General features: G+C 44.8%; 2 protein-coding genes across 2 annotated transcripts; one reads left to right on the top strand and one right to left on the bottom strand.

Moving 5' to 3' along the window:
• Positions 1-19: 19 nt before the first annotated feature.
• Tox4 (TOX high mobility group box family member 4) lies at positions 20-12,521 on the top strand. Its single transcript, XM_090320537.1, has 9 exons — positions 20-119; positions 317-385; positions 2,730-2,972; positions 4,073-4,333; positions 4,655-4,885; positions 6,165-6,245; positions 7,778-8,521; positions 10,164-10,327; positions 11,883-12,521. Exons 1-9 carry the CDS (start codon positions 114-116, stop codon positions 11,941-11,943), a joined length of 1,860 nt encoding a protein of 619 aa, XP_090176663.1. The 5' UTR covers positions 20-113; the 3' UTR covers positions 11,944-12,521.
• A 1,131-nt stretch (positions 12,522-13,652) lies between these two features.
• Mettl3 (methyltransferase 3, N6-adenosine-methyltransferase complex catalytic subunit) lies at positions 13,653-24,064 on the bottom strand. Its single transcript, XM_090320544.1, has 11 exons — positions 23,890-24,064; positions 19,383-19,600; positions 18,879-19,283; positions 17,598-17,773; positions 16,679-16,895; positions 16,269-16,456; positions 15,917-15,955; positions 15,551-15,659; positions 15,377-15,442; positions 15,113-15,225; positions 13,653-13,869 (listed from the first exon to the last, which is right to left on the bottom strand). The coding sequence occupies exons 1-11, from the start codon at positions 23,987-23,989 to the stop codon at positions 13,758-13,760; spliced, it is 1,743 nt and encodes a 580-aa protein (XP_090176670.1). The 5' UTR covers positions 23,990-24,064; the 3' UTR covers positions 13,653-13,757.
• Between the last annotated feature and the right edge of the window lie 300 nt (positions 24,065-24,364).

A 24,364-nucleotide genomic window follows, 5' to 3' on the forward strand; every position in this document is an offset into this window, starting at 1 on the left:
CGTCCAATCAGCGGCGAGCGACGCACGCCCTGGCGGAAGTGACGCCATCCCGAGTCCCGTGGGGGCGGTGGGAGTGATGAGGGCACTGGGACGGTGGTAGCGGTTGTGTGAAGATGGAGGTAGGAACCTGGGCGCGGAGGAGACTGGCGAGGGCGCGGCTGTTAGGTGGAAGCGCAGGCGGGTAGTGGGGGGGGGGTGAGTGGAGAACGGGGTTTGGGGAGGGCGATCCGAATGTCGGGGTCGGGAGCCGTCGCCCCGGACTAACTCCCTACACCCCCCCCCACTTGTTCCCGTGTCTTTTCTTTTTGGTTTCCAGTTTCCCGGAGGAAATGACAATTACCTGACGATCACGGGGCCCTCGCACCCTTTCCTGTCGGGGGCCGAGGTGAGCAAGAGCTACCAGTGCTTGGGAGGTGGGAGGTGGGGTGGGGAGACGGGGGGGCGCCGAGGCCAGGGCCTGTGGGGGGAGGCCCGGGGACCCGGGTACGCGACTGGTACTCGGGGAAGGTGGCGGCTGCCTGTGGGGACTGTTTGCGGAAGGCCCGGGAGCGGCTGTCATCAAAAACCAGGATGTTGAAAGAAGATTGGCAGGCTCTGGATAGAAAGCCAGGGGGCGTCCCCAGGTCGTTGGGTGAAGTACCTACAAACGTGACGGGGATGGAGGCAGTAAGGATGCCTTGAACGTGGGTTCGTTCTTGAATCCTCAAGTTGTTGTTTTGTCTTTTCTTTTTATTTGATTTTATTTTGTTTAAATTTTCTACTCGGATAAATGGGGTAACTAGTAATGTATCTTTTGGGTACTCGTACTTGAACGCAGGGAATGGACTCTGTCCCTTTGCTTTTTTTTCTGGCCACAGGCTCTACTTCTGTGTGTGTGTGTGTGTGTGTGTGTGTGTGTGTGTGTGTGTGTGTGTGTGTGTGTGTGTGTGTGTGTGTGTGTGTGTGTGTGTGTGTTAATAGGAGGTAAGAGTCTCAGACTTTGCTGCCCAAGCACGCTCCAAATGGCGATCCTCACATGTAGCTAGGATGACACGCGTGAGCCGCCAGGCAAGCGCTTGTTTAGATGTTCTATTCTGATACACATTGTAACTTTTATATACATAGTGTCAGCTTGTTTTCCTAACGACAATAGAAAAGAAAATAGTTGTTAGAGAACTTCTAAGGAGTTGCCAGTGACTCAATTTTTAGCACATTCATGTTTGTGTGACTGTTTTCCCGTACATCAAATAGCTGTAATTAAGTTTCTTATGCTCATGTGACAAAGCACTAATGAATGTGATGAAGTCCTAAAATACCGAAAAGGATTTTTTGTTGAATACTCTCAATGTAAATATAAATACATCATTTGCTTAAACAAAGTGAAAGGTTAGACAGATTTTCCCAGTTTAATGATCTTCCTCTCTCCCCCTCCTTCTCCTCCCTCCCCCTCTCTCCTCTTCTCTCCCTTTCTTTCCTTTCCCCTTCCTTCCCTCTCCTTTCCTCCTTCTATCTCCTTCCCTCTCCCTGTCCCTCTCCCTGTCCCTCTCCCTGTACCTCTCTCTGTCCCTCTCCTCTCTCATCCTCCCTCCTTTTCCCTCTCCCTTCCCCCTCCCTCTCCTTCTCCTTTCCCCCTCCCTCTTCCTCTCCCCCTCTTTCTCCTGGGGCTTGAACTTGACCTGAGTACTGTCCCTGAGCTTCTTTTGCTTAAGTCTAGCACTCTACCATTTCTGCCACAGCACCACTTCCAGCCTTTTCTGTTTATGTGATACTGAGGAATTGAACCAGGACTCATTTTTTTTTTTCAATTAAGTTTTTGTTTTCAGGACTTTTTTTTTGTTGTTGTTTTTGTTTGTTTTTAAGAGAATATTATTTCATAATATCCTTTTTAAAAAAAAACAAGCAGGGCAGGTGGCTCACACCTGTAATCCTAGCTACTCAGGAGGCTGAGATGAGAGGATCAAGGTTCAAAGCCAGCCCTGGCACAAAAGGACCTGAGATTCTTTAATTATGGGGAGTGGGGCTTGGCTCTGGGGTAGGGCAATAGCCTTGAGCTGTAGAGCTCAGGGACAACCCCTAGGCCAAGTTCAAGCCCCATGACCCCCTTTCCCCACCCTCCCCCCCCCCAAAAAAAAACCCATAGCTGGGCTGGGAGTGGTGGCTTATACCTGTAATCCTAGTTACTCAGGAGGCTGAGATCTGAGGATTGCTGTTCAAAGCCAGCCTGGGCACTAAAGTCTGTGAGACTTTTTTTTTTCTTTCTTTGCCAGTCCTGGGGGCTTAAACTCAGTGCATGGGCACTATCCTTAGAAACCTCTTGCTCTAGGCTAGTGCTCTGCCACTTAAACCAAACCTCAGTGCTACTTCTGGCTTTTTCTGTGTTTGTGGTTTCATGCATCTAGGCAGGCACTCTACCACTAGGCTATCTTTATTTTTTTGGAGGTATTAAGTTTGAATTCAGGAGCTTGTGTTTGGTAAGCTCATCCATTTTAGTGTATGTGTGTGTTTGTGTGTGTGTACCATGCTAATCCTATAGTTTGAGCTCAGGGGCTGGGCTGTTAAATTGAGCTAGCCTCCTCAGTAGCTAGGATTATAAGCATGAACCACTGGCACCAAGCTTATCTGTATAATAAATCTTAAAAAAATCTGTGGCAGTTAGGATTACACACTGCAATTCTGCAGTTTGAAACTGAGTTTTTCATTTAGCCAAAAGTAGTTCCTACTAATTTTTCTTTTTTTTCTTTCTCCCATAGACATTCCATACACCAAGCTTAGGTGATGAAGAATTTGAAATCCCACCTATCTCCTTGGATTCTGATCCATCGCTGGCTGTCTCTGATGTGGTTGGCCACTTCGATGACCTGGCAGATCCTTCCTCCTCACAGGATGGCAGTTTTTCGGCTCAGTATGGAGTCCAGACATTGGACATGCCAGTGGGCATGACTCATGGCTTGATGGAGCAGAGCGGAGGGCTGCTGAGTGGGGGCCTGAGCATGGTAAGGGGCAAGACGTTATCAAACTGTTAAGTGTCTAGCCAACAAAACTCGACCTCTATTACTTGAGTCTTTCCTTTTTTCTTTTTCTTTTTTCCTTTTTATTGCCATTCCTAAGGCTTGAAGTCAGTGCCTAGGTACTGTCCCTGAGCTGCTTTTGCTCAAGGTTATTACTCTAGCACTTGAGCCACAGTACCACTTCTGGCTTCTTTCTATGTATGTGGTACTGAGGAATTGAAGCTGGGTCTGAGAGACAGCACCTGAGTCCTGAGTTCAAGCCTCAGGATTGACATATACACAAATACACAGACACACACACAGACACACACACACAAATACTATAGTATTTTAGGAGATACAGATGGGAAGTTTTTATTTTTTTTATGTTTTTGTTTGTTTTGCCAGTCCTGGGGCTTGAACTCAGGGCCTAGGCACTATCCTTGAGCATTCTCAAGGCTTCACACTCAACCACTTGAGCCACAGCTCCACTTTTGGCTTTTTCTGTGTGTGTGGTACCAAGGAATCTAATCCAGGGCTTCATACATGCTAGGCAAGCACTCTACCCCTAGGCCACACTCCTGGCTCTGAAAAGTTTTTCTTTATACCATGTGTTCTCTCCAAGTTAACCTGTTAAGGTTCGGACTTCTCTTTTTATTATAGATTAAGACTTTGAGTACAAAAAAGTAAATTTTAAGTAAAAATTAGTGAAATTAATACCTGTATCTAGAAGAATAAAATTCTTGCTACATATTGCATTTCCTTTTCCTTTTTCCTTTTTTTGGCCAATCCTGGCACTGTCATTCGGACACTTTTTGCTTACAACTAGCATTCTGCCACTTGAGCCACAGCACCACTTCCGGCTTTTTCTGAGTATGTGGTATCGGGAAATCAAACCCAGGGCTTCATGTATGCTAGACAAGCACTCTACCATTAGGCCAAACTCCTGACCCGCAGATCGCGTTTTCTATGTAGACAGATGTCTTTAGTTTTGTAGTATTTAAATGATATAGTCTGGGTAAGCAGGATTTATAAGCTGTGTGGAATTGGGGACTGGAGTTATGTTTTATATGTTTCTATTTAATTCATTCTTCTGCTTCCTTCAGGATTTGGACCATTCCATAGGAACGCAGTACAGTGCCAACCCACCTGTTACAATTGATGTACCAATGACAGACATGACATCGGGCTTGATGGGGCATAGCCAGTTGACAACCATTGACCAATCAGAATTGAGTTCTCAACTTGGTTTGAGCTTAGGGGGTGGTACCATCTTGCCCCCTGCCCAGTCGCCTGAGGATCGCCTCTCAACCACTCCCTCACCTACTAATTCACTTCATGAGGATAGTGTTGAGGATTTCCGAAGGGTGAGATACTCCCTGACAAATTAATTGCTGCCCTGATGAAATTCTAGATAATGCCTTGACCGCACAAATAATCAGTATCCTTTGCTCCTGCTCAGTCACCTTCTCTGCTTTTCTCAGAATATGGGGTCTTAACTTTCCATTTTTCTCTCTAATCTCTATTTTTATTGATCCTTATGACTTTCCTTATGACTGTAAAACAGTTGCTTCTGTTTTTATTCCATGCATGCTGCAAGTTTCTCCTCATATAAAGACCATTTTCATAGTTTGCCAGAAATAGTACTTTCTCTTCTATCTTGTAATTCCATCTTTCCTCCTCTACAGCAACTTCCTAGCCAGAAGACTGTGGTAGTGGAAGCAGGGAAAAAGCAGAAGGCACCAAAGAAGAAGAAAAAGAAAGACCCTAATGAGCCTCAGAAGCCAGTTTCAGCGTATGCCTTATTCTTTCGTGATACGCAGGCAGCCATCAAGGGACAGAATCCTAATGCCACATTCGGAGAGGTTTCAAAGATTGTGGCTTCTATGTGGGACAGTCTTGGAGAGGAGCAAAAACAGGTAAGCAGATAATGAGGAAATAGATTGTTCTGCATTTCAAAAGTGGCTAAGAAAGAAGAGAAAAACTAAAGGTTTCCCTAGATGCTTTTTATTACTCCTACGTTTTTTTCTTTTATTTGTTTTAATTTATTGCCAGGATAATGTGTAGAGGGGTTACAGTTACATTCTCTTACATGTTTCTTGTAATTCCTCCCTTGTCTTCAGTTGCATGGTTTTTAGAATTTTTTTTTCTTTCTGGACATACTGGAGTTTGGGAGTTAGGATTTCATGCTTACTAGGCAGACACCATTTGAGCCATATCTCTAACCCATTTTGTTCTATTTACACTTTTTTATTTTTGTACCAGTACTTGGGGCTTGAACTCAGGATCTCTCTCACTTAGCTTTTCTGCTCATGGCTGAGGCTCTGCCACTTAAACCATAGCTCTTCTTCAGGAGATAGAAATCTCAGATTTGAGCCAGTGTCAATGGTTCACACCTATAATCCTAGCTACTCAGGAGGCTGAGATCTGAGGATCACAGTTCAAAGCCAGCTTGAGCAGAAAAGCCCAGGAGATTCCATTTAACCACCAGAAAGCCAAAAATGGTGCTATAGCTCGAAGTGATAAAACACTAGCCTTGAGCAAAAATGCTCAGTGAAAGTACCCTGAGTTCAAGCCCCACAACTGAAAAACAAACAAACAACAACAACAAAAACAAAAACAGCAACAAAAAAAGTCTTAGATTTAGGAGTTTGCCCTAGTGATAGAGTGCTTGCCTTGCATGCATGAAGACTGGGGTTCGATTCCTTGGTACCACATACATTGAAAAAAGCCAGTGGTGCTGTGGCTCAAGTGGTAGAGCGCTAGCCTTCAGGAAAGTCCACTGACAGTACCCAGGCCCTGAGTTCAAGCCCCAGGACTGGAAAAGAAAAACCAAACAACAACATCAAAGTCTTAGATTTGTCTATCCAGCTGATCCTCTTAAATAGATAGAGTTGTAGGAATAAGCTACTTGTGCCTCTATACCACATAAACAGAAAAGGCCAGGAGTGGTGTTGGGGTGATAGAGTGTTAGCCCAGAGCAAAAGAAGCTCAGGGAAAGTGCCCAAGCCCTGAATTCAAGCCTCAGGACTGGCAAGAAAAAGTAGTAGTTTCTCTGACAAGACTGTGGAGTCTCAAAGACTGTCTTGACTCATAGGTCTCTACAGTGATTAGACTGAGATGAATTGTCATTCACTGATGAATAATTATAGAATTAGTCTTTACTGGAATTTTATAAACAACTTATCTTTCCTACAGGTGTATAAGAGGAAAACTGAAGCCGCCAAGAAAGAGTATCTCAAGGCCTTAGCTGCATATAAAGATAACCAGGAGTGTCAGGTAAGAGGATTTAGATAGGGCCGGGAGTTTGGCCTAGTGGTTAAAGTGCTTGCCTAGCATGCATGAAGACCCGGGTTCGATTCCTCAGTACCACATACATAGAAAAAAGCCAGAAGTGGTGCTGAGGCTCAAGTGGTAGAGCTCTACCCTTGAGAAAATCCAAGGACAGTGCTCAGGCCCTGAGCTCAAGCCCAGGACTGGCAAAAGAAAAAAAAGAGGATTTAGATAGATTCTTACATCAATAAAGTTTTTCATGGCAGGGAAGGTAGCTTAGTAGTAGAGTGCTTGCCTAGCATGCATTAATCCCTGGATTTGATTCCTAGTACCACATATACAGGAAAAGCTGGGAGTGGCATTGTGGCTTATATGATAGAGTGCTACCTTTAAGCAAAAGAAGCTCAGGGAGAGAGCCTGGGGTCTGGCAAAAACTAAATACAGTTTTTTAAAAACTGTTTGTTAGGGGCCGGGAGTTTGGCAAAAAAGTAATAAATATATAAATAAATACAGACTAGTTGTTAGCAGTTATAGCAAGTACAAACAGGCTGGGCTTCAGTGGCTCAGGCCTGTAATTCTAGCTACTCAGAAGGTGAGAGCCAAGGATCATTGTTTGAATCCAGCCAGGGTAGGAAAGTCCTTTAGACTCTTAGCACCAATTAACTACCAAAAAAGCTGGAGGTGGAGCTATGGCTCAAGTGGCCTTGAGTAGAAAAGCTCAGGGACAGTGCTCAGGCCTTGAGTACAAGCCCTAGGACCAGCAAAAAAAAAAAAAGAAAAAAGATAGGTCTATCTATATATAGTGGTGTGTGTGTCTTATCCTAACTACTCAAGAGGTAGGAAGATTGAGGCCAGCCAAGATAAAGGTTTAAAGGTTAGCGATACACTATTTTATAAGTAAGCCTGACTTGGTGGTACACAGTTGTCTATCCCTCACTATATTGAGGATCACTTATTGCAGCTTCCATGTGCCGTGGGTTTAAAAAAAAAAAAACATGTAAACAGTGATCTCTTCACCTATCTCAGGAGTTAAGTTCCAGGGGCCCCCTGTAATAGGGGAAGAGCTGCAAAGTAGCAATAAGTAAACCTCAATATAGTAAAGGATGACTATATAACGCTGCTGCTTCGCAGCTTTTCCCCTATTTCGGGGTTCTCTGGAACTAACTCCCATGATAGGTGAGGGTATCACTGTATGCTTCTAACTCCTGCTGCGTGGCATCTAGAAGTAGGAGGATCTTGACCCAAGGCTGGCCTATATCAAAGCATGAGGGCTTACCTGAAAAATCACACACAAAGGACTGGGGTGTGGCGGCTCAAGGGACACAACTCCGAGGTCCTGAAATCAGTTTGCACGCCGCCCTCACCTCTCAGTATGTGAACTTTGCCAAACAGTTGGGGTTAAGTTCCAATGCCAGGGTTGTACTCACAGCAACTCCATAATTGATGATGTCTCCTCTTAGAAAGTGATTGGAATGAGTGTGTTCTACAGGGTATATTTCTTAGTGGCATTCTGCATTTCTTCTCTGTTGCCTTTTTAGGCTACTGTGGAAACAGTAGAATTGGATCCAGTGCCGCCATCGCAGACTCCTTCACCACCTCCTGTGGCTGCTGTGGACCCAGCATCCCCAGCACCAGCCTCGTCCGAGTCCCCTGCCTTGTCACCTTGCATTGTGGTTAACTCTACTCTTTCCTCCTATGTCGCAAACCAGGCATCTTCTGGGCCTGGGGGTCAGCCCAATATTACCAAGTTGATTATCACCAAACAGATGTTGCCCTCTTCTATTACCATGTCTCAAGGCGGGATGGTTACTGTCATCCCAGCCACTGTGGTGACCTCCCGGGGGCTCCAGCTAGGCCAGACAAGCACAGCTACCATCCAGCCCAGCCAGCAAGCCCAAATTGTCACTAGGTCAGTGTTGCAGGCAGCAGCCGCTGCTGCCGCTTCTATGCAACTGCCCCCACCCCGCCTACAGCCCCCTCCATTACAACAGATGCCTCAGCCCCCAACTCAGCAGCAGGTTACCATTCTGCAGCAGCCCCCTCCACTCCAGGCCATGCAACAGCCCCCTCCTCAGAAAGTCCGAATCAACTTACAGCAACAGCCACCGCCTCTGCAGAGCAAAATTGTGCCTCCACCCACTCTGAAAATACAGACTACCTTGGTCCCTCCAACTGTAGAAAACAGTCCTGAGCGGCCTATAAACAGCAGCCCAGAGGCCCATACCGTGGAGGCAACCTCTCCAGAGACAATCTGTGAAATGATCGCAGATGTAGTTCCTGAGGTAAGTAGGTGTTTGTCTTGTTTTGTCTAGGCCAGTAAAGTTCTCTAAGAGCATTATTTAGACCGGGAGTTTAGCCTAGTGGTAAGAGTGCAAGAGTGTTTGCCTAGTATGCATGAGAAAGAAAGTGGGGGGAAAGTATTATTTATTTAATCTTTTGTGTGTGCCAGTATTCCAGCTTGAATTCAAGGCATAGGGCGCCGTTCCTGCACTGTTTTGCTCAAGGCTGGAACTCAGCCATTTAATTTCTACATCTGTTTTTTTTTTCTTTTTGCCAGTTCTGAGCTCTGTCCTTGGGCTTTTTCCTCAAGGCTAGTGCTCTACCACTTGAGCCACCGAACCACTTTTGGCTTTTCTATGTATGTGATACTGAGGAATTGAACCTGGGTCTTTGTGCATGCTAGGCAAGCACTGTACCCCTAGGCTAAACACCCAGCCCTACTTCTGGCTTTTTAGAGATTTGTCTTAACCTTGCATAGGCTGGCTTCAAACTGTGATCCTCAGATCTCATCCTCCTAAGTAGCTAGGATTACAGGAATAGCCACTTACACAGAAAGAGCTTTTTTTTTTTAAATAAAGGGGTGGTTAGTAATATAACCAGGAGTGAGATGAAACAGTCTGTGATCAATTTCAACAGTGACTTCTCTCAACCAACATAATACCCGTAGTGCTTTTAGATAAGAAACAATGAGAAGGCTTCTTGTTCGAGAATACTTTTTTTTTTTTTCTGGCCAGTCCTGTGGCTTGAACTCAGGGCCTGAGCACTGTCCTTGGACTTTCTCAAGGCTAGAGCTCCACCACTTGAGCCACAGCACCACTTGGGCTTTTTCACCAAGGAATCCAACTCAGGTCTTTTGTGCATGCTAGGCAAGCACTCTACCACTAGGCCAAACTCTTGGTCCCTTGAGAATACTTTTTTTTTTTTGGCCAGTCGTGGGCTTGAGCTCAGGGCCTGAGCCCTGTCCTTGGACTTTTTCAAGTCTAGAGCTCTACCGCTTGAGCCTCAGCACCACTTTGGGCTTTATTCTATGTATATGGTATGGAGGAATTGAACCTGGGTCTTCATGCATGCTAGGCAAGCACTCTACCACTAGGCTGAACTCCCGGCCATGAGAGAATACTTCTTAACCGGCCTGGCCAGCTTGATGGTTTAGTAAGGAGTGTGTGTGTTTTCCTACCAAAGGCCTTTTAGATATTTATAACAAGAGGCATACCTGTCATGTACCAAATGAGTCTGTAGGCCTACCTGCTTTAAATAGCGTGTTGGGAGATGGAAAAGTCAGTATCGTTACGTTTTTTAGAAGAGACATTAGACAAATGGCAGTTATGGCTGGGCACAAGTGGCTCACAACTGTAATCCTAGCTACTCAGGAGGCTGAGATCCAGTGGACTCTAGTTTGAAGATAGCTTTGAGCACAAACGTCATTAGATTCCATCTTAAAATAACAAACAAAAGGCTAGGCCCAAGGCTCTCCTTCCCCTATTGGCAAGCGTCTACATGTCATTCTATACTTAGCAAAGCTCTAATGGTGGACTGACTTATGTGAGGTAAGAACAAGTAATAATAACTTGCTACTCCAGTGGGTAAGTCCATCGGATACTAGGTAGCAATCTAACCCATCCCTGTTGCTTCTTCCTGTCCCAGGTTGAGTCTCCTTCTCAGATGGATGTTGAATTGGTGAGTGGGTCTCCTGTGACCCTTTCACCGCAGCCACGATGTGTGAGGTCTGGTTGCGAGAACCCTCCTGTTGTGAGTAAGGACTGGGACAATGAATACTGCAGCAATGAATGTGTAGTGAAACACTGCAGGTAAGTGCACTGTTCCTTTGTCATTCTGGCATTCGTAACTGTTGGGAAACAGGGCAACTGTGAGCCATATAATTGCTGTAGTCTTAGGTAGTATACATTGCTGTATATGTAATAGTTGGGCTTCTTAAAACAAGAATTTACATTTAGGACTGGGGATGTAACTGAGTCCTAAGAGGGACTGCCTTGCACGTGTGAAGGCCTGGGTTCACTTCCCATTACAGAAAGCAATTTCCATTTGACACCTACTCATAGGATATAATTAGAAGTTCACACTTCAGTAACTATATACTTCTATGTTAACTATATACTTCTACGGGTTAAAAAATAGAGCCAGGAGTTTGGCCTATAAGGTAGAGTGCAAGTCAGAAGTGGTGCTGTGGCTCAAGTGGTAGAGCTCTGGTCTTAAGAAAAGCCCAAGGACACTGCTCAGGCCCTGAGTTCAATCCCTAGGACTGGCAATAAACAAATTAGTTAATTAATAGATAAATAAATAAATAAAATGAGTGCCAGTCGCAGTGGCTCACACTTGTAATCCTAGCTACTCAGGAGGCTGATATCTGAGAATTGAGGTTCAAAGCCAGCCTGGGCACTAAAGTCCATGAGACTCATATCTCCAATTAATCACCAGAAAACCGAAGTGGTGTTGTGTGACTCAAGGGGTTGGGCAGTAGCCTTGGGCTGAAGAGCTCAGGGACAACACCCAAGCCTAGAGATCAAGCCCCACTTCCGACAACAATAAAAAGCCATCCTAGAAAAAGTTAGGAAGACTTCACATGGTGGCACATTTCTGTGATCCCAGGTATGTGGGAGGTTGTAAGTAGGAGGAAGCCAGCTCTAGGCCAAATCACTATACCTCCCTGAAAAACTAGAGCAAAAAACAAGGGGGTGGAGGGGTTGGGGCTAGAGCTATGCTCAAGGGGTAGAGCACTTGCCTAGTAAATGGAAGTTCTTGAGTTCAAATCCCAGTCCAGCCAAAAAATAAAATAGATAAGCTATTACTGTAATTAGCTTCTCAATCACTAGTGCAAAGTCAGACCACTTAGGAAGTTAGTGGTTAAGTGTAAAGTAGCATAACATGCTTGAGAGTATATGGGATAAAAAGTGAAAATTTTATTGGAGTGCCAGGCACTGGTAGCTCATGCCTACAATCCTAGCTACTCAGAAGGCTGAGCTCTGAGGATCATGGTTCAAAGTCAGTCTTGGCACGAAGTGGCAAGAAAGTCTGAGAAAACTCTTAACCTCTAGTTAGCTACCAAAGAACAGGAAGTGGTACTGTGGCTCAGTAGAGCTCAGTAGCCTTGAGTTGAAGAGCTCAGGGACAGTGCCCAGGCCCCACAACCACCCCCCCAAAAAAAATTATTAGTAATTACCTGTCTCCATGAAGTACAGCATTTTTATATCCTGCTTCAAATCCTCTAGTAGGTTGGCATGATTTCTACTTCTGACTTTGTTTTTTAAGTAACTATTACTGTGGTGATGATGGGAAATTACTTGAGTATTTAAAGGATGTACTTAAGACTGTAATCTAAGCTTATGTGTTATCTTTCTCTCTCAGGGATGTCTTCTTGGCCTGGGTGGCCTCTAGAAATCCAAACACTGTGGTGTTTGTGAAATAGTCTTTCCTATTCTTCAAGCCAGTGAAGGTTTACCTGCTGGAAACAAGTCCACGAGCCTGGTTTTGAAACACAAGCTTCTGGTAGTGCCTGATCACAATCCAAGATTTTCCTTCAAGCTTCCCCTATTTTCTTGCTTTCAGCAGTGGCCAGGTTGTGGGACAAGGCCATTGAGTTTGCTGTAATCTGGAATTGCTTTTTACTTTCAACTGCAAGCAGAAATCCCAGGGTAATAGTAGAGGAAAGAGGAAAGAGTATAAACGAGCAAATCATGGGGACGGTAGGGCTGGCGGTGAGGTTGAACAAATTGACTGGTATAATTTTCATAGGACTTGCCTAAAATATTATTAAAATGATGGGAAAGTACTTAGCTTTGATCTAGGTGGAAACACCATTCTGTGCATCCATTTTCAAAAGGGATAAGAAGAGTCGGGGGATAGCCCAATTGTAGGCAGGCCTTGGGTTTAATCCCCAGTACCAGAATAAGATCAAAGATTGTATTAAAGATTCCCTCTTAAAACAAACCAAACTACTACTACTATCATCAATATTCTGCTTTAAGAATAAAGGTTTTCTTTCTTTTTTGTGGGTCATGGAGCTTAAACTCTGGGCCTGGGCACTGTCCTTGAGCTCTTCAGCTCTAGGCTACCACCCTACCCCTGGACCACAGCCCCACTTCCTGTTTTCTAGTGGTTAACTGGAGATAAGTTTCCTGTTCTTTAGTGCCCACTTTGAACTGTGATCCTCAGATCTCAGCCTCCTGAGTAGCTAGGATTACAGGCATGAGCCACCGAGGGGCAGAACAAAGGTTTTCAACACAGGTATGCACTCTGGGCTATAGGGAGTTTCTTATTTGTTGTCAGTTTCCAAGTGTAAGAGAGAACACTAGACTCTTCAGTTAGTATAAAAGGTTTTACCAAAGTCTAAAGATGTTGAATTGTGTTTGATGAAACAGCTTTTAAATGACAGCTCTGAGGTGTTTTCATTGAGTCCTGTGTTTTCATGCTGTAGGTACTAGAGTATTAATAATTAATAAGCACTAAGCTTATTTAGCCTAAAGTTAGTTCATTTGATTTTCCTTGTGTCAACTACAGACTTAGCAAAGTCATATAACTGTAACAATTAATGAGATCTTTAGAACATAATAGCCTTAATGGTAATATTCCTAACTGAAACTTAAAACCCTCGAAAATGCTTTCCTAGAAAACCCCTAAATCAACTGTTCCTGTATTATTAATTCTAATAATCTTGATCCTATGTAGTCCTGGGTTTTATTTTGTCTAAGACTAGTACAACTTGAACTCGGTACCTGATGCTTTTTCAGTCACTGGCTGGGGCCAGTGAGCCAACTGAGCCATGCCTCAATCCCTTCTATGCCTTTTTTGTTGTTGTTGTTGTTCATGGGGCTTGGACCCACCTGGGCACTGTCCCTGAGCTCTTCAGCTCAAGACCCTGCCCTTGAGCCAAGCCCCACTTGATCCTCAGATCTCAGACTCCTGAGTAGCAAGGATTACAGGCATGAGCCACCACACCCTGCTTAGGCCTCTTTTATAATAATGAACTTGTCAGTGTTTTCTAAACACTCATTTGAACCCTCATAATAACCTCTAGGGTAGCAGATAACATTCCCATTTTACTTAAAAGACATACCAAGAGATGAGTAGCACAAGAACACACACTGTTACACCACAGAGCCATACTTTTAACTCAAAATTCCAATTCCAATAAAACCTTTATTTAAATAAGGGGGGGAGCTGCTTTACAAATATCAGCCTTCTGTACTGCCTATGGAGCAGGGCCCTGGATGCTTAGCTCTTCTATAGATTCTTCGGTTTAGAGATGATCCCATCTGGATACCTTTGCTTGAACCGTGCTACAACATCTGGGTCTAGTAGGTGGATGCCATCCAGCTGGTTTCCAAGAGTAATCCTGAAATGAGGGCAAAAGCAGGAATCTTGGAATTAAATAGTAATAACTCTTAATAGTATTCAAAGATGCACATACCACATACCTTTTATTAAGACTGCCTAACACCTAAATATTCATACTTGTACTTTTTTTTTTTCTTTCTTTTTGCCAGTTCTGGGGCTTGAAATCAGGGCCTGAGCACTATCCTTGAGCTTTCTCCATGCTAGCACTTAAGCCATGGCACAACTTCCAGCTTTTTCTGTGTATGTGGTACCAAGGAATCGAACCCAGGGCTTTGTGCATGCTAGACAAGCACTCTACTATAGACCACACTTCCAGCTCCAATGCTAGTACTTTTAAGAGAGACTTATCTCCAATAAACTAGTCAGAAAAAGTCAGAAGTCGTGGTGTGTGTGGCTCATGTGGTAGAGCACCAGCCTTGAGCAAAAAGAACGTCAGGGGATCACAGTGAGATAACTCCCATTAACCACCAGAAAACCAGAAGTGGCACTGTGGCTCAAGTAGTAGAGCACTAACCTTGAACTGAAAAGCTCTAGGATAGCACCCATATCCAGAATTCAAGCCCTACAACTGATTTAAAAAAAAAAAAAGCAGCTCAGGGACAGTGCTGAAGCTGAGTTCAACTCCAGACCCAGCAAAATAAATAAATAAACAGGACTGTCAATCATATTGGAATCTACGATATATGATAGCATGACTAGGAACTGGTAAGAATGCTGATATTAGACTGGATCTGTAGTATAGTTAAGGGTTAGTAACAGGTGCATTTTATGGATGTCAAACACTTGGTAACCACCAGGGGGCAGATTCAATACATGCCATAGCACAGATACTATGGGAAGAGCTTTGGGTCCTAGAAGCACCTGTTGAGCTTCCAGTGAATACTGTAGATTCCCATAGAAAAGTTTGTTTTTTACCAGTCTTGGAACTTGAACTCAGGGTCTGTGCAAAGTCCCTGAGCTTCTTTTACTCAAGACTAGCACTCGACCACTTGAGCCACATAGCCACTTCTAGCCTTTTCGGATTATGTGGTACTGAGGAATTGAACTCAGAGCTTCATGCATGCTAGGCAAGTATTCTATCACTAAACCACATTCTCAGCACTAGAACAGTTTAAGCTTAAGCCACTTGAATCCTCTGCAGTCTGTTTACAGACTAGCAGAATGTGTGGAGCTCATAGTAATTTCTGTCCTTCATTATAGGCGATTTTGTCCTTTGGGGCTAGTCTTTCTAGTGACATTACCAATTGGGTTGCACATTGTGCGGTCGTCCAAAGAGCTCAATTTTTCGAGTGCCAGGAGACAGTCTCTCAATCATGCCATAGATTTCATCTGGCTTATGACTGGTGGATCGAACCTAGGAAATGAAGAGACTAGCTATTTTTTAAGTTACTCAACATTGTAGTTTTAGCCCTTTCTATTACGATCCAAATAAAAACAATGGGATCCAAATACATCTGCCATCAACAAGAATGATAAAACTAGATGCCTTAACAGAAAGCACCTACCTCAGCTACAATCACATCACAATCCAGACCCTGGTTGAAGCCTTGAGGATTTCCTTTGACACCAACCTGCTCATCACAAAGAACAGAATCACTTTAGGAAACCACAGCTTTTGGACTATTTAAGAAAACAAATCAGTTTTCCTATTCCACTGGGCCCTGCCTGTTGCTACTTACCAAGCAGTGTTCCTTCCCATGATTCAACCAGTGACCCGTACGTCCTGTCCGGATGATGCGTTGCAGTTGATTGGTCTTCACCCAGATAATTTCATCTACTCGCTCATAACTGGATGATGATAAAGAACCACAGCTTTAACCAGGGTTTCCAAGTATAGAGACAAGTGTCACCTAGAGGCAAGGACTAGCAGGACATCATTTTTGTTTTTTTAATTTTCCTAAAGGTGATGTAGAGGGGTTATGGTGACCTAAGTCAGGTAAAGAGTACATTTCTTTTTGGACAATGTCACCTCTTCCCTCAACGTAATTCTTATAACTATGAAACTGTTTCCCTCAGGAAAATTTAAAAACAAAAAGTTTACTTACCCCCAGAGGTTCAGACACTCTCTGCCCAGTTCCATTGCCCTAGAAAAACATACAGGTTAAACTGCATGATCCTGGTTTTGTTTTGTTTTTTTTTAAGTAGATGTTCCGTGAACATTTATATGCAAGGGCATATCAAAGAATGAAAAATGAAATATATCTGTTCCCAATGACCTACGTTTCTTAAGGAGCAAATATAGTTAGATTTGAGTGTATCTGCTAGTCAGTCATTAAAGCTCCATGTGGGGGGAAAGGCTGTATCAGTCATACCTTTCAACAGCAGGGATAGGAAAACCTAAGGTTTACTCACTGTGTACTAGAGCTGCCATTCCTAAGTACCTTTGAACTACATTACCTGCCTGTGACCCAGAGGAAAAGAAAGCCATCATCCTGCAGTACAGGGATGTTGAGCCTGCGCATCTCATCATCTGTCAGGGTCCCATAGGGCAGCTCCATGTGAATATCCCAGGGCGGGTCAGCCATCACAACTGCAAACTTGCCCAAGATACTGACGTCCAGGTAACGGATATCGCAACAGATCCACTGCGTGAGGTGGCATTCAGTCATCTTAACTTCCTTCACAGACTCATGGCCCCGATCCCTCCTTTCTAGCTGCCTTTCAAATAACACCCTTAAATGTTTATATCCCACTCCATTCCCAATGAGGAAGATTACTCAATCAATGCCCTGGTTTTTCTTGCCTGTATGGCTGCCTTACTCAGGTATAAGTTCTTAGATTGAGGTGACTTTTGGGCAGAGAGGTACCTGAGGTGGGAAGAGTCGGTCTGCGCTGGAGTCACCCCCGACACTCTGTGTAAGTGCAAGCTCCTGGCTTGGTGTATGGTCCTTGCTGCCAGGACCCTCAGAATCCATGCAAGCGTCAATTTCATAGTGAACATATTTGCACGTATCCATGTGAAAACATGTGTTAAGAAATGAACAGTCACCTAAAGACTCGTCGGTGTGTTTATTGATGATCCGTCTGTGTCAAAAGGAAGAAGGAAGAATTGGAATTAAGATGGTACTTTAGAGGTTCACAAAGAGTGGACCATCTCCTTGTTTTACCCTCCCCTCATATATTCTCCTGTTACAACTTGAAGTTTGGTGAAAAGACTAGATAAGGCCATCTATAGCTCCTAGTTTTTTAAGTCTTCTCTAAACAAAGACTTGCCTTTCTTGTTTCTTTTCAAGTCCAGGGAGGACTTGGCTTGATGGGGCAGACTAAAACACCAGCCTAAGAGCACAGGTTCCTATCTCTCCTAAGATATTTACTTTCATTGTACATCAGCAACAGAAAATACCCTAGGAGAGGAGTCCATTCATTTAAGCAAGCATCCCAGGGCGGGAGTTGGGACTAGTGGTAGAGTGCTTGCCTAGCATGCACAAAGACCTGGGTTCTATTGCTCGGTACCACATACATAGAAAAAACAAAAGCCAGAAGTGATGCTGTGGCTCAAGTGGTAGAGCTCTAGCCTTGAGAAAGTCCAAAGACAGTGCTCAGGCCCTGAGCTGAAGCCCAGGACTGGCAAAAAAAGAAAGCAAGCATCCCATCTATTTGGAAATGCAGTGTGTATGTTCAAGATCTTCCGAGGTTAGAGCTTAGCCAAAGCATAAACTGAACAGGAATGACAGGAGGGAATATACCTGCTTCTGAGAAAACCACCCCACATTCCCTCCAAGAGACCTGAAGTGCAGCTTGCGACAAGGCCGGTCAGCGTCGCTGGCTTTCATGCACTCTTCCTTGGTCCCATAGTCACAAAATTCCTGCACTTGTGCCCGACCTCGTGAACGAAACTTTTCAACAATGGACTGTTCCTTGGCTGTTGTGGTATTTAACAGCTCTAGGATCTCTTGACTGACCTGTAACAAGAAGCAGCCTTGGTCTAGTTTGTACATCTCATCAGCTCTTAAATCATTGCCACAACTTATTTCACATTAATCTCTAAGGAAGAACTGAGCAAATAACATAGAAACTGCACTCCTATAATACGATCTGTCATGGGTTCAAGCCTTTTCTCATATTTCATAAATCTACACTTAGGAAGGTATTAAAATACAAGCAGTTGGTGCCAGTAGGTCACACCTATAATCCTAGCTACACAGGAGGTTTAGATCTGAGGATAATGGTTCGAAGCCAGCCCAGCAGAAAAGTCCCAAGAGACTCTTCTCACCAATTAGCCATTCAAAACTGGAAGCAGACCTGTGGCTCAAAGTGGTAGAGCACTAGCCTTGAGCAAAAGAGCTCAGGGACAGTGCGTATGCCCTGAGTTTAAGCCCCATGACTGGGGGGTGGGGGAGGGGTGCACGACAAGCATTAAGCTGATCTTCCTTTCTTAGGAAGTATAGAATGATTTATTTGTTGTGTTTATTAGGTACGGAGCTACTTTACTACTTAGCACACAACTATTCAACAATTCTGTGAGGGAGGGCACATTTTGCAAGACAAGACTAAAGCTTAAGAGAAGTGAATTAACCTCTTCAAATCACATTACTAGCAAACAGATGAGGACTCATGTTGGTATAGTAGTTATACTCAAAACTCCATATTTCTAATTGTCATTGCTTAATCATCAATTTACATAACTGATGATCTAAATATCTATAATCCACTATTATCCACTCATCTCTCTTCTCATGATCTGAAGATTCTTCCAACAAAATTTAAGAAAGCTTTCTCTAAATCTGGATTTCTTGCCGCTGGACTTAGTGACAGTTCTTTTCTTGAAAGGGAAAGGGAGTTGCTCTGCCATATGAAGTAGCATCCTTGGCTTCTGCCTACCAAAACATGTGTCCAGACAAGACGTTGCCTGATGTCCTTATTGAAGGGGAGGGAGATGAGGCAGAAGTCATGTCTAGTTTAAAACCACAACTCTAAACGTTAATTCAAAGGCCTAAGCTTAGACCAATCCCTGTCCATCAAAGCTTCTGACTGAGCATATGATGATCACTTACATATGAATCCTACCTTCTTGCTCTGTTGCTCCTTAGTAGACTGTTGGTTCAGAAGGCTTTCTATCTCTAGATCAACATCGGAGGCAGCATGTTTCCTTGATTTCTTCACTGGCTCCTTGGCCGGCTCTGAGGCTGAAGAAGCCAGACCAGAGGTTAAAGAGCTGGCGAAGGCAGCCACTGTAGTTGAGTCCTGTTCCGCACGCCGCTTCTGCCCCGTGGTAATCCCTGACACCTCTCCAGGGCCTTTCTTCTCTGCCACAGCACCCATCATGGCAGAAAGCTTGGAATGGTCAGCATAGGTCACAAGAGTGGGATGTGCGTGATCTTGCAGGAGACCTCGCTTTACTTCAATCAACTCTTGGGCTGCAAACTTTTGTAGGAGGCTTTCCACGCCATCTTGAGTGGCAGGGGCATCTGGCTAGAGACGGACAACAGAAGAGTGCAAACACAAGTGGTAAATCCCAAGTGTATCTAACCACGACCACAGTGGCGAGTCCCTTTTATACCAAGTCTTTACCGTGGAGATGGCGTGACAGATGGACACAGCATCAGTGGGTAATGTTAAGGTCAGATCAGAGAGGTGGTGTAGCAATTTCTTCTCTAACTCGGGGTCTGTAGCTAACTCAGGAACTGACGAAGCAGTGCTAGGTTTCGGGCCACCAGAGCAGGGTGCAGTCGGCACTGGGCTATCGCTGCGGAAGGCTGGGGACAGGGTGGCCTCTGGATTCCGCAAATCTGAGTAAACAAAGCAAAATGAAATGTGGCCAACAGGGGTGGAGAAGACATGGCTCACGAGATAAAGAGTTCTGGCCTAGCAAGAGAAAAGCCTCGAGTTTTAAAATACACACCACAAAACAAGGGCAAAAGAAGCAAACAAAGAAAATCTACATAGTTAATAGTCAAATTCTCCTGCTTTCCCAGTAATACCTATCTTTCATATGTGCTTTTTTTTTCTTTGCCATTCCTGGGCTTCAAATCAGGGCCTGGATGCTATCCCTGAGCCTCTTTGTGCTCAAGACTAGCGCTCTACCACTTGAGCCACTGTGCCACTTCTGGCTTTAATCTGTGTATATGCTACTGGGGAATCGAACCTGGGGCTTCACGCATGCTAGGCAAGCACTCGACCACTAGGCTACATTCCGAGTCCTCTCACCATTCATTCTCAGACGAACTTCAGCACTATCTGCCTTCTCAGCCATACTCAAGCATTCATTATTTTGCAAAATAATTGTGGATTTTGCTGGGAACTGCCCGTTGTTTAACTGGTGAGACTTCCAAATTTTATTGACACAAGATCTTGCTTTGTAGCACAAACTAGGATCAAATTTGCAATTTTCATGCTTCCACCTCCTTAAGGTTAAAATTACAGGAATGTACCATCACATCAAGCCCTAATTCTTTTCCTCTTGCTGTGCTTAAAAGGAAATAACATGGGGCAGGGAGTTTGGCCTAGTGGTAGAGTGCTTGCCTAGCATGCACCAAGACCCGGGTTCAATTCCTTGGTACCACAAATATAGAAAAAAGTCAGAAGTGGTGCCGAGGCTCAGGTGGTAGAGCTCTAGCCTTGAGAAAGTCCAAGGACAGTGCTCAGCCCAGAACTGGCAAAAAAAAAAAAAAAGGGAAATAATATGTTTGTATCACCTACCAGCTCTCAAGTTTTTTGTTTTTTTTTTTTTTTTTTCTATCACATGATCCACATTTCCAGCCTTCTCAAATTGTAATAGTTTTTGTGAGGGGTGGGGAATGACAGTCCTAGGGCTTGAACTTAGGGTCTGGGAACTATCCCTGAGCTTTTTTTGCTCAATGCTTGCACTGTACCTCTTGAGCCACAGCTCTACTTCTGTCTTCTTCAGTAGTTTATTGGAGAGAAAGGGTCTCATATATTCTATTGCCCAAACTATGTTTGAACTCAGATTCTCGGATCTCAGCCTCTTGAGTAGGTAGGATTACAAGCCTGAGCCACCAGTGCTCAGTTTTGGGATTTTTGGTTGTTGTTGATTGGGGTAGTCATTAAGATGGAGCCCTGTGAATGAATTCTAGGGGTTTATGCGGAGAGAAGAAACCCAACTTTGAGATGGAGAGATACACAACTGATAGAGCCACAAGAACTCTCTAGCTGCTAAAGCCATGGCATTTGAAGTTTCATCTTCTTATAGCCCTCCCCAGGGCTGGGGCCATGACCTAGTGGTAGAGTGCTCACCTAGCATGCATGAAACCCTGGGTTCAATTCCCTGGTACCACATACACAGAAAAAGCCAGAAGTGGTGCTATGCCTCAAGTGGCAGAACACTAGCCTTGAGCAAAAAAGTGTTCAAGGACAGTGCCCACAGTGCCCAGGCCCTGAGTTCAGGGCTCAGGCCAAAAAAAATTATCCCCTTCCCGCCCCCTCCCCCAGATAATTTATGGTAACAAACAAAAAAGCAACAACCACAAAATACCACTGGCACAAATGCCAAGATAACAAAAGTATTCCAATGTCTTGTTATATAATTAGGCTGGCCTTGAACTCTCAATACAGCTGCCTCAGATTATAGGGAAGTATCCCTATACCCATCAGAATCTGTGTCGTTTATTGTAGAGCTCAATATTAAACAATTACCAGATTTCAATAATGCTACAAAAATCAAGATGTAATAGAAAAAGTTTTTTTTTTTATTTGTTTGCCAGTCCTGGGGCTTGAACTCAAAGCCTGGGCACTGTCCCTGAGGTTGTTTTGCTGAAGGCTAGAGTTCTATCACTTAAGCCACAGTGCCACTTTCTGGCTTTTTCTGTTTATGCGATACTGAGGAATCAAAACTAAGACTTCATGCATGCTAGGCAAACCATTTACCACCACTAAACTACATTCCCAGCCACAAATTTTTACTCCTGTTTTTTGTTTGTTTTTGCCAGTCCTGGGGCTTGAACTCAAAGCCTGGGCACTCTCCTTGGACACTCTGGCTCAAAGCTAGTGCTCTGCCACCTGAACCACAGCACCACTTGTGTCTTTCTGTGTATGTCATACTGAGTAATGGAATCTCGGGCTATATACATGCTAGGAGAGCACTCCACCACTAGGCTACACTCCACGCCCACAAAATTTTTTTCCATATGTTTTTTATTGTAATTAATAGAAGGGTTACATTATATTCACCAGATAGAAGGTACATTACTTCACAAACATTGATACCCTTTCTCATGTCATGGTCCCCATTTCCCTCCCCCCCACACAAATTTTTATTTATTTTGTGGATCATGGGGCTTGAACTAGACCTGGGTACTGTCCCTGAGCTCTTCAGCTCAAGGCCACCACTCTACCCCTGTGCCTGGGCATTGTGTCTGAGCTCTTTAGCTCAAGGCTACCGCCCTACCCTTGAGCCAAGCCCCACTTCCCATTTTCTAGAGGTTAATTAGAGATAAGAGTCTCGGGTCCTTTTGTGCCTGGGCTGGCTCTGAACCTTGATCCTCAGATCTTAGCCTCCTGAGTAGCTAGGATTACAGGCATGAGCCACCCGCCGGTTACAAATTTTTCTTACAAGTTTTTATTGTCTTTGCTTATACCTTATATAACAATATAATAAAATAATTATATTTTAAGTGTTTTCCCAAGTCTGAAAGCTCGAAGAAATACATTCTTTGGAGAAACACAAGAATAGTGATAAGCCGTTTGTTTTGCTTCTGTATTCTGAAAATCAAATAATGCACCAAAGAATAAATATGCTTAGTTACAGGAGCCATTACCATATTATTAGGTGGCTATACAAATTGTAGCTATTTACATAATGTTTACTTTTAAATGAGAACACAGGTTACTCAAAACACTTGTATTACACTTCGGTGACAGTGCCTCTCTCATGCAATCCCACTTTAGATCAGGTGGATCACGGTCCCAGGCTAGGCCAAGCAGAAAAGTTCAGCAGATTCCATCTCCAACATTATCAGCAAAAAGCAGGTCTGAACCGGGCTCACACCTGTAGATCCTAGCTACTTAGAAGGCTGTGATCTGAGAATCACGGTTCAAAGTTAGCCCAGGTAGGAAAGTCAAAAAAACTACAAAAAAAAGCCAAAAGTGGAGCTGGGGCTTGAGTTGGTAGAGAACCAGTCTTGACAACAGCAGAAACTCAGGGACAGTGCCCAGGCACTAAGGAGCGTCGGGGGATAGAAAAGAAAGGAAGGAAAGGAAAAAGAAAGCAGGGCTCAAGGCATGTCTCAAGCCTGGTTGAGCCCCAGCCTAGCCAGTATGAGGCCCTAAGTTCAAACCTCAGTACTGGCACAAGACAGACAGTGTTAGGATGTGCATTATCTGGTGGACAAAAGCCTACAAGTACCTTTAAAGAGAAAGCTAAACGACTGGTAAAGCAGCCTCAAGAATCACCTTTTGCACTATGCAAATCCAGATCATGCCTGTGACAGTCATAAACGGAAAAATAAAATGATCCTTTCAAGACAAAACGAAATGTATTTGTTTTCAAATTCGTGCTATGTCTGTAAATACCCGTGTTTCACACACGTTGCAACCCGTTGTGTAAACTGTGTGGGCCACTATGGGTGAGCCTAAAAGGTAGACTCTCACTCTAGCTCGCTGTGAAATGACTACTGTACAAAGAAAATCGCTAAAAATTTTTTTAAAAAATTTAAAAAAGGGGAAATTGAAGGCCATAGTGGCAGCAAACGGCTCACGCCAGGAATCCTAGCTACTCCAGGAGGCTGAGATCTGACGATCGCGGTTCGCAGCCAGCCCAAGCAGCCAAGCCCGTGAGACTCCTCTCCAATTAACCACCAAAAAAACCAAACGAAGTGAAGCTGTGGCTCACGAGACGGCGCGCTAGACTGGAGCCAAAGAAAGCCTAGGGCCGGCGCCCGGCCCCGAGTTCAAACCCAGGATGGGCACCAAAAAGAGAAGGAGTGGAAGAGTGCGCGGCTTCCCGGGCCGGGTTGCCCGGGAGCGAGCGGGAGGATGCAGGCCCGAGCCGGGCGGAGAGCGCAGCCCCGGAGGCTCCCTCCCCGGCCGGCCGGCGGCGGCGGCCCGGCGCCCCGCGCCTCACCCAGGTGCCCCGAGTCCTGCTTCCGCCTGCGCTGCAGCCGCTCCCGAAGCGAATCCAGCTGCTTTTTATGGGCCTGGATAGAGCTCCACGTGTCCGACATGCTACAGGTCCAGCGCTCCCCGCTCGCGGGCACCGAGGACCAGCACCTCCCAGCCCCGGCGGGAAGCAACACCCCCTTCCCACGCGGACCGGAAAGAGATTCAAACCCAAAAGGCACTTCCGGCGGTCACCAGAGAGCCTTGGGAAAAAGCTGGGGGAATCGCGGTGGTGTGGCTACTGGCAGCTTCCGTACTTCCGGGGACGGTGAGGCCGGGGCCGCCATCTTTGTTTCTGGCAGAGCGGCCATGTTGTTCGCAGACGCGCATGTGGCCATGTTGAATAGTGAGCGGATTCGCCGGGGGATGGGAAGGGAACGCGTGGAGCCGCGCAGGGGGCACCGGCTGATTTAATAATTTCCCGGTCGACCCAGAGCGTC

The sequence above is a fragment of the Megascapheus bottae genome, chromosome 2 (genome assembly GCF_031878675.1).
Source record: "Megascapheus bottae isolate mThoBot1 chromosome 2, mThoBot2.hap1, whole genome shotgun sequence".
Taxonomy (NCBI): domain Eukaryota; kingdom Metazoa; phylum Chordata; class Mammalia; order Rodentia; family Geomyidae; genus Megascapheus; species Megascapheus bottae.

Bases quoted from the DNA above. Each gene is read 5' to 3' on its own strand.
- Tox4 (XM_090320537.1), top strand. The intron at 4,886-6,164 runs GTAAGCAGATAA...TCTTTCCTACAG, and splicing joins TTGGAGAGGAGCAAAAACAG to GTGTATAAGAGGAAAACTGA. The intron at 8,522-10,163 runs GTAAGTAGGTGT...TTCCTGTCCCAG, and splicing joins TCGCAGATGTAGTTCCTGAG to GTTGAGTCTCCTTCTCAGAT.
- Mettl3 (XM_090320544.1), bottom strand. From the start codon at position 23,989: ATGTCGGACACGTGGAGCTCTATCCAGGCCCATAAAAAGCAGCTGGAT. The intron at 16,457-16,678 runs GTACCTCTCTGC...CACCTCACGCAG, and splicing joins ACCGACTCTTCCCACCTCAG to TGGATCTGTTGCGATATCCG. The intron at 15,226-15,376 runs GTAGGTGCTTTC...TTCATTTCCTAG, and splicing joins GTGATGTGATTGTAGCTGAG to GTTCGATCCACCAGTCATAA.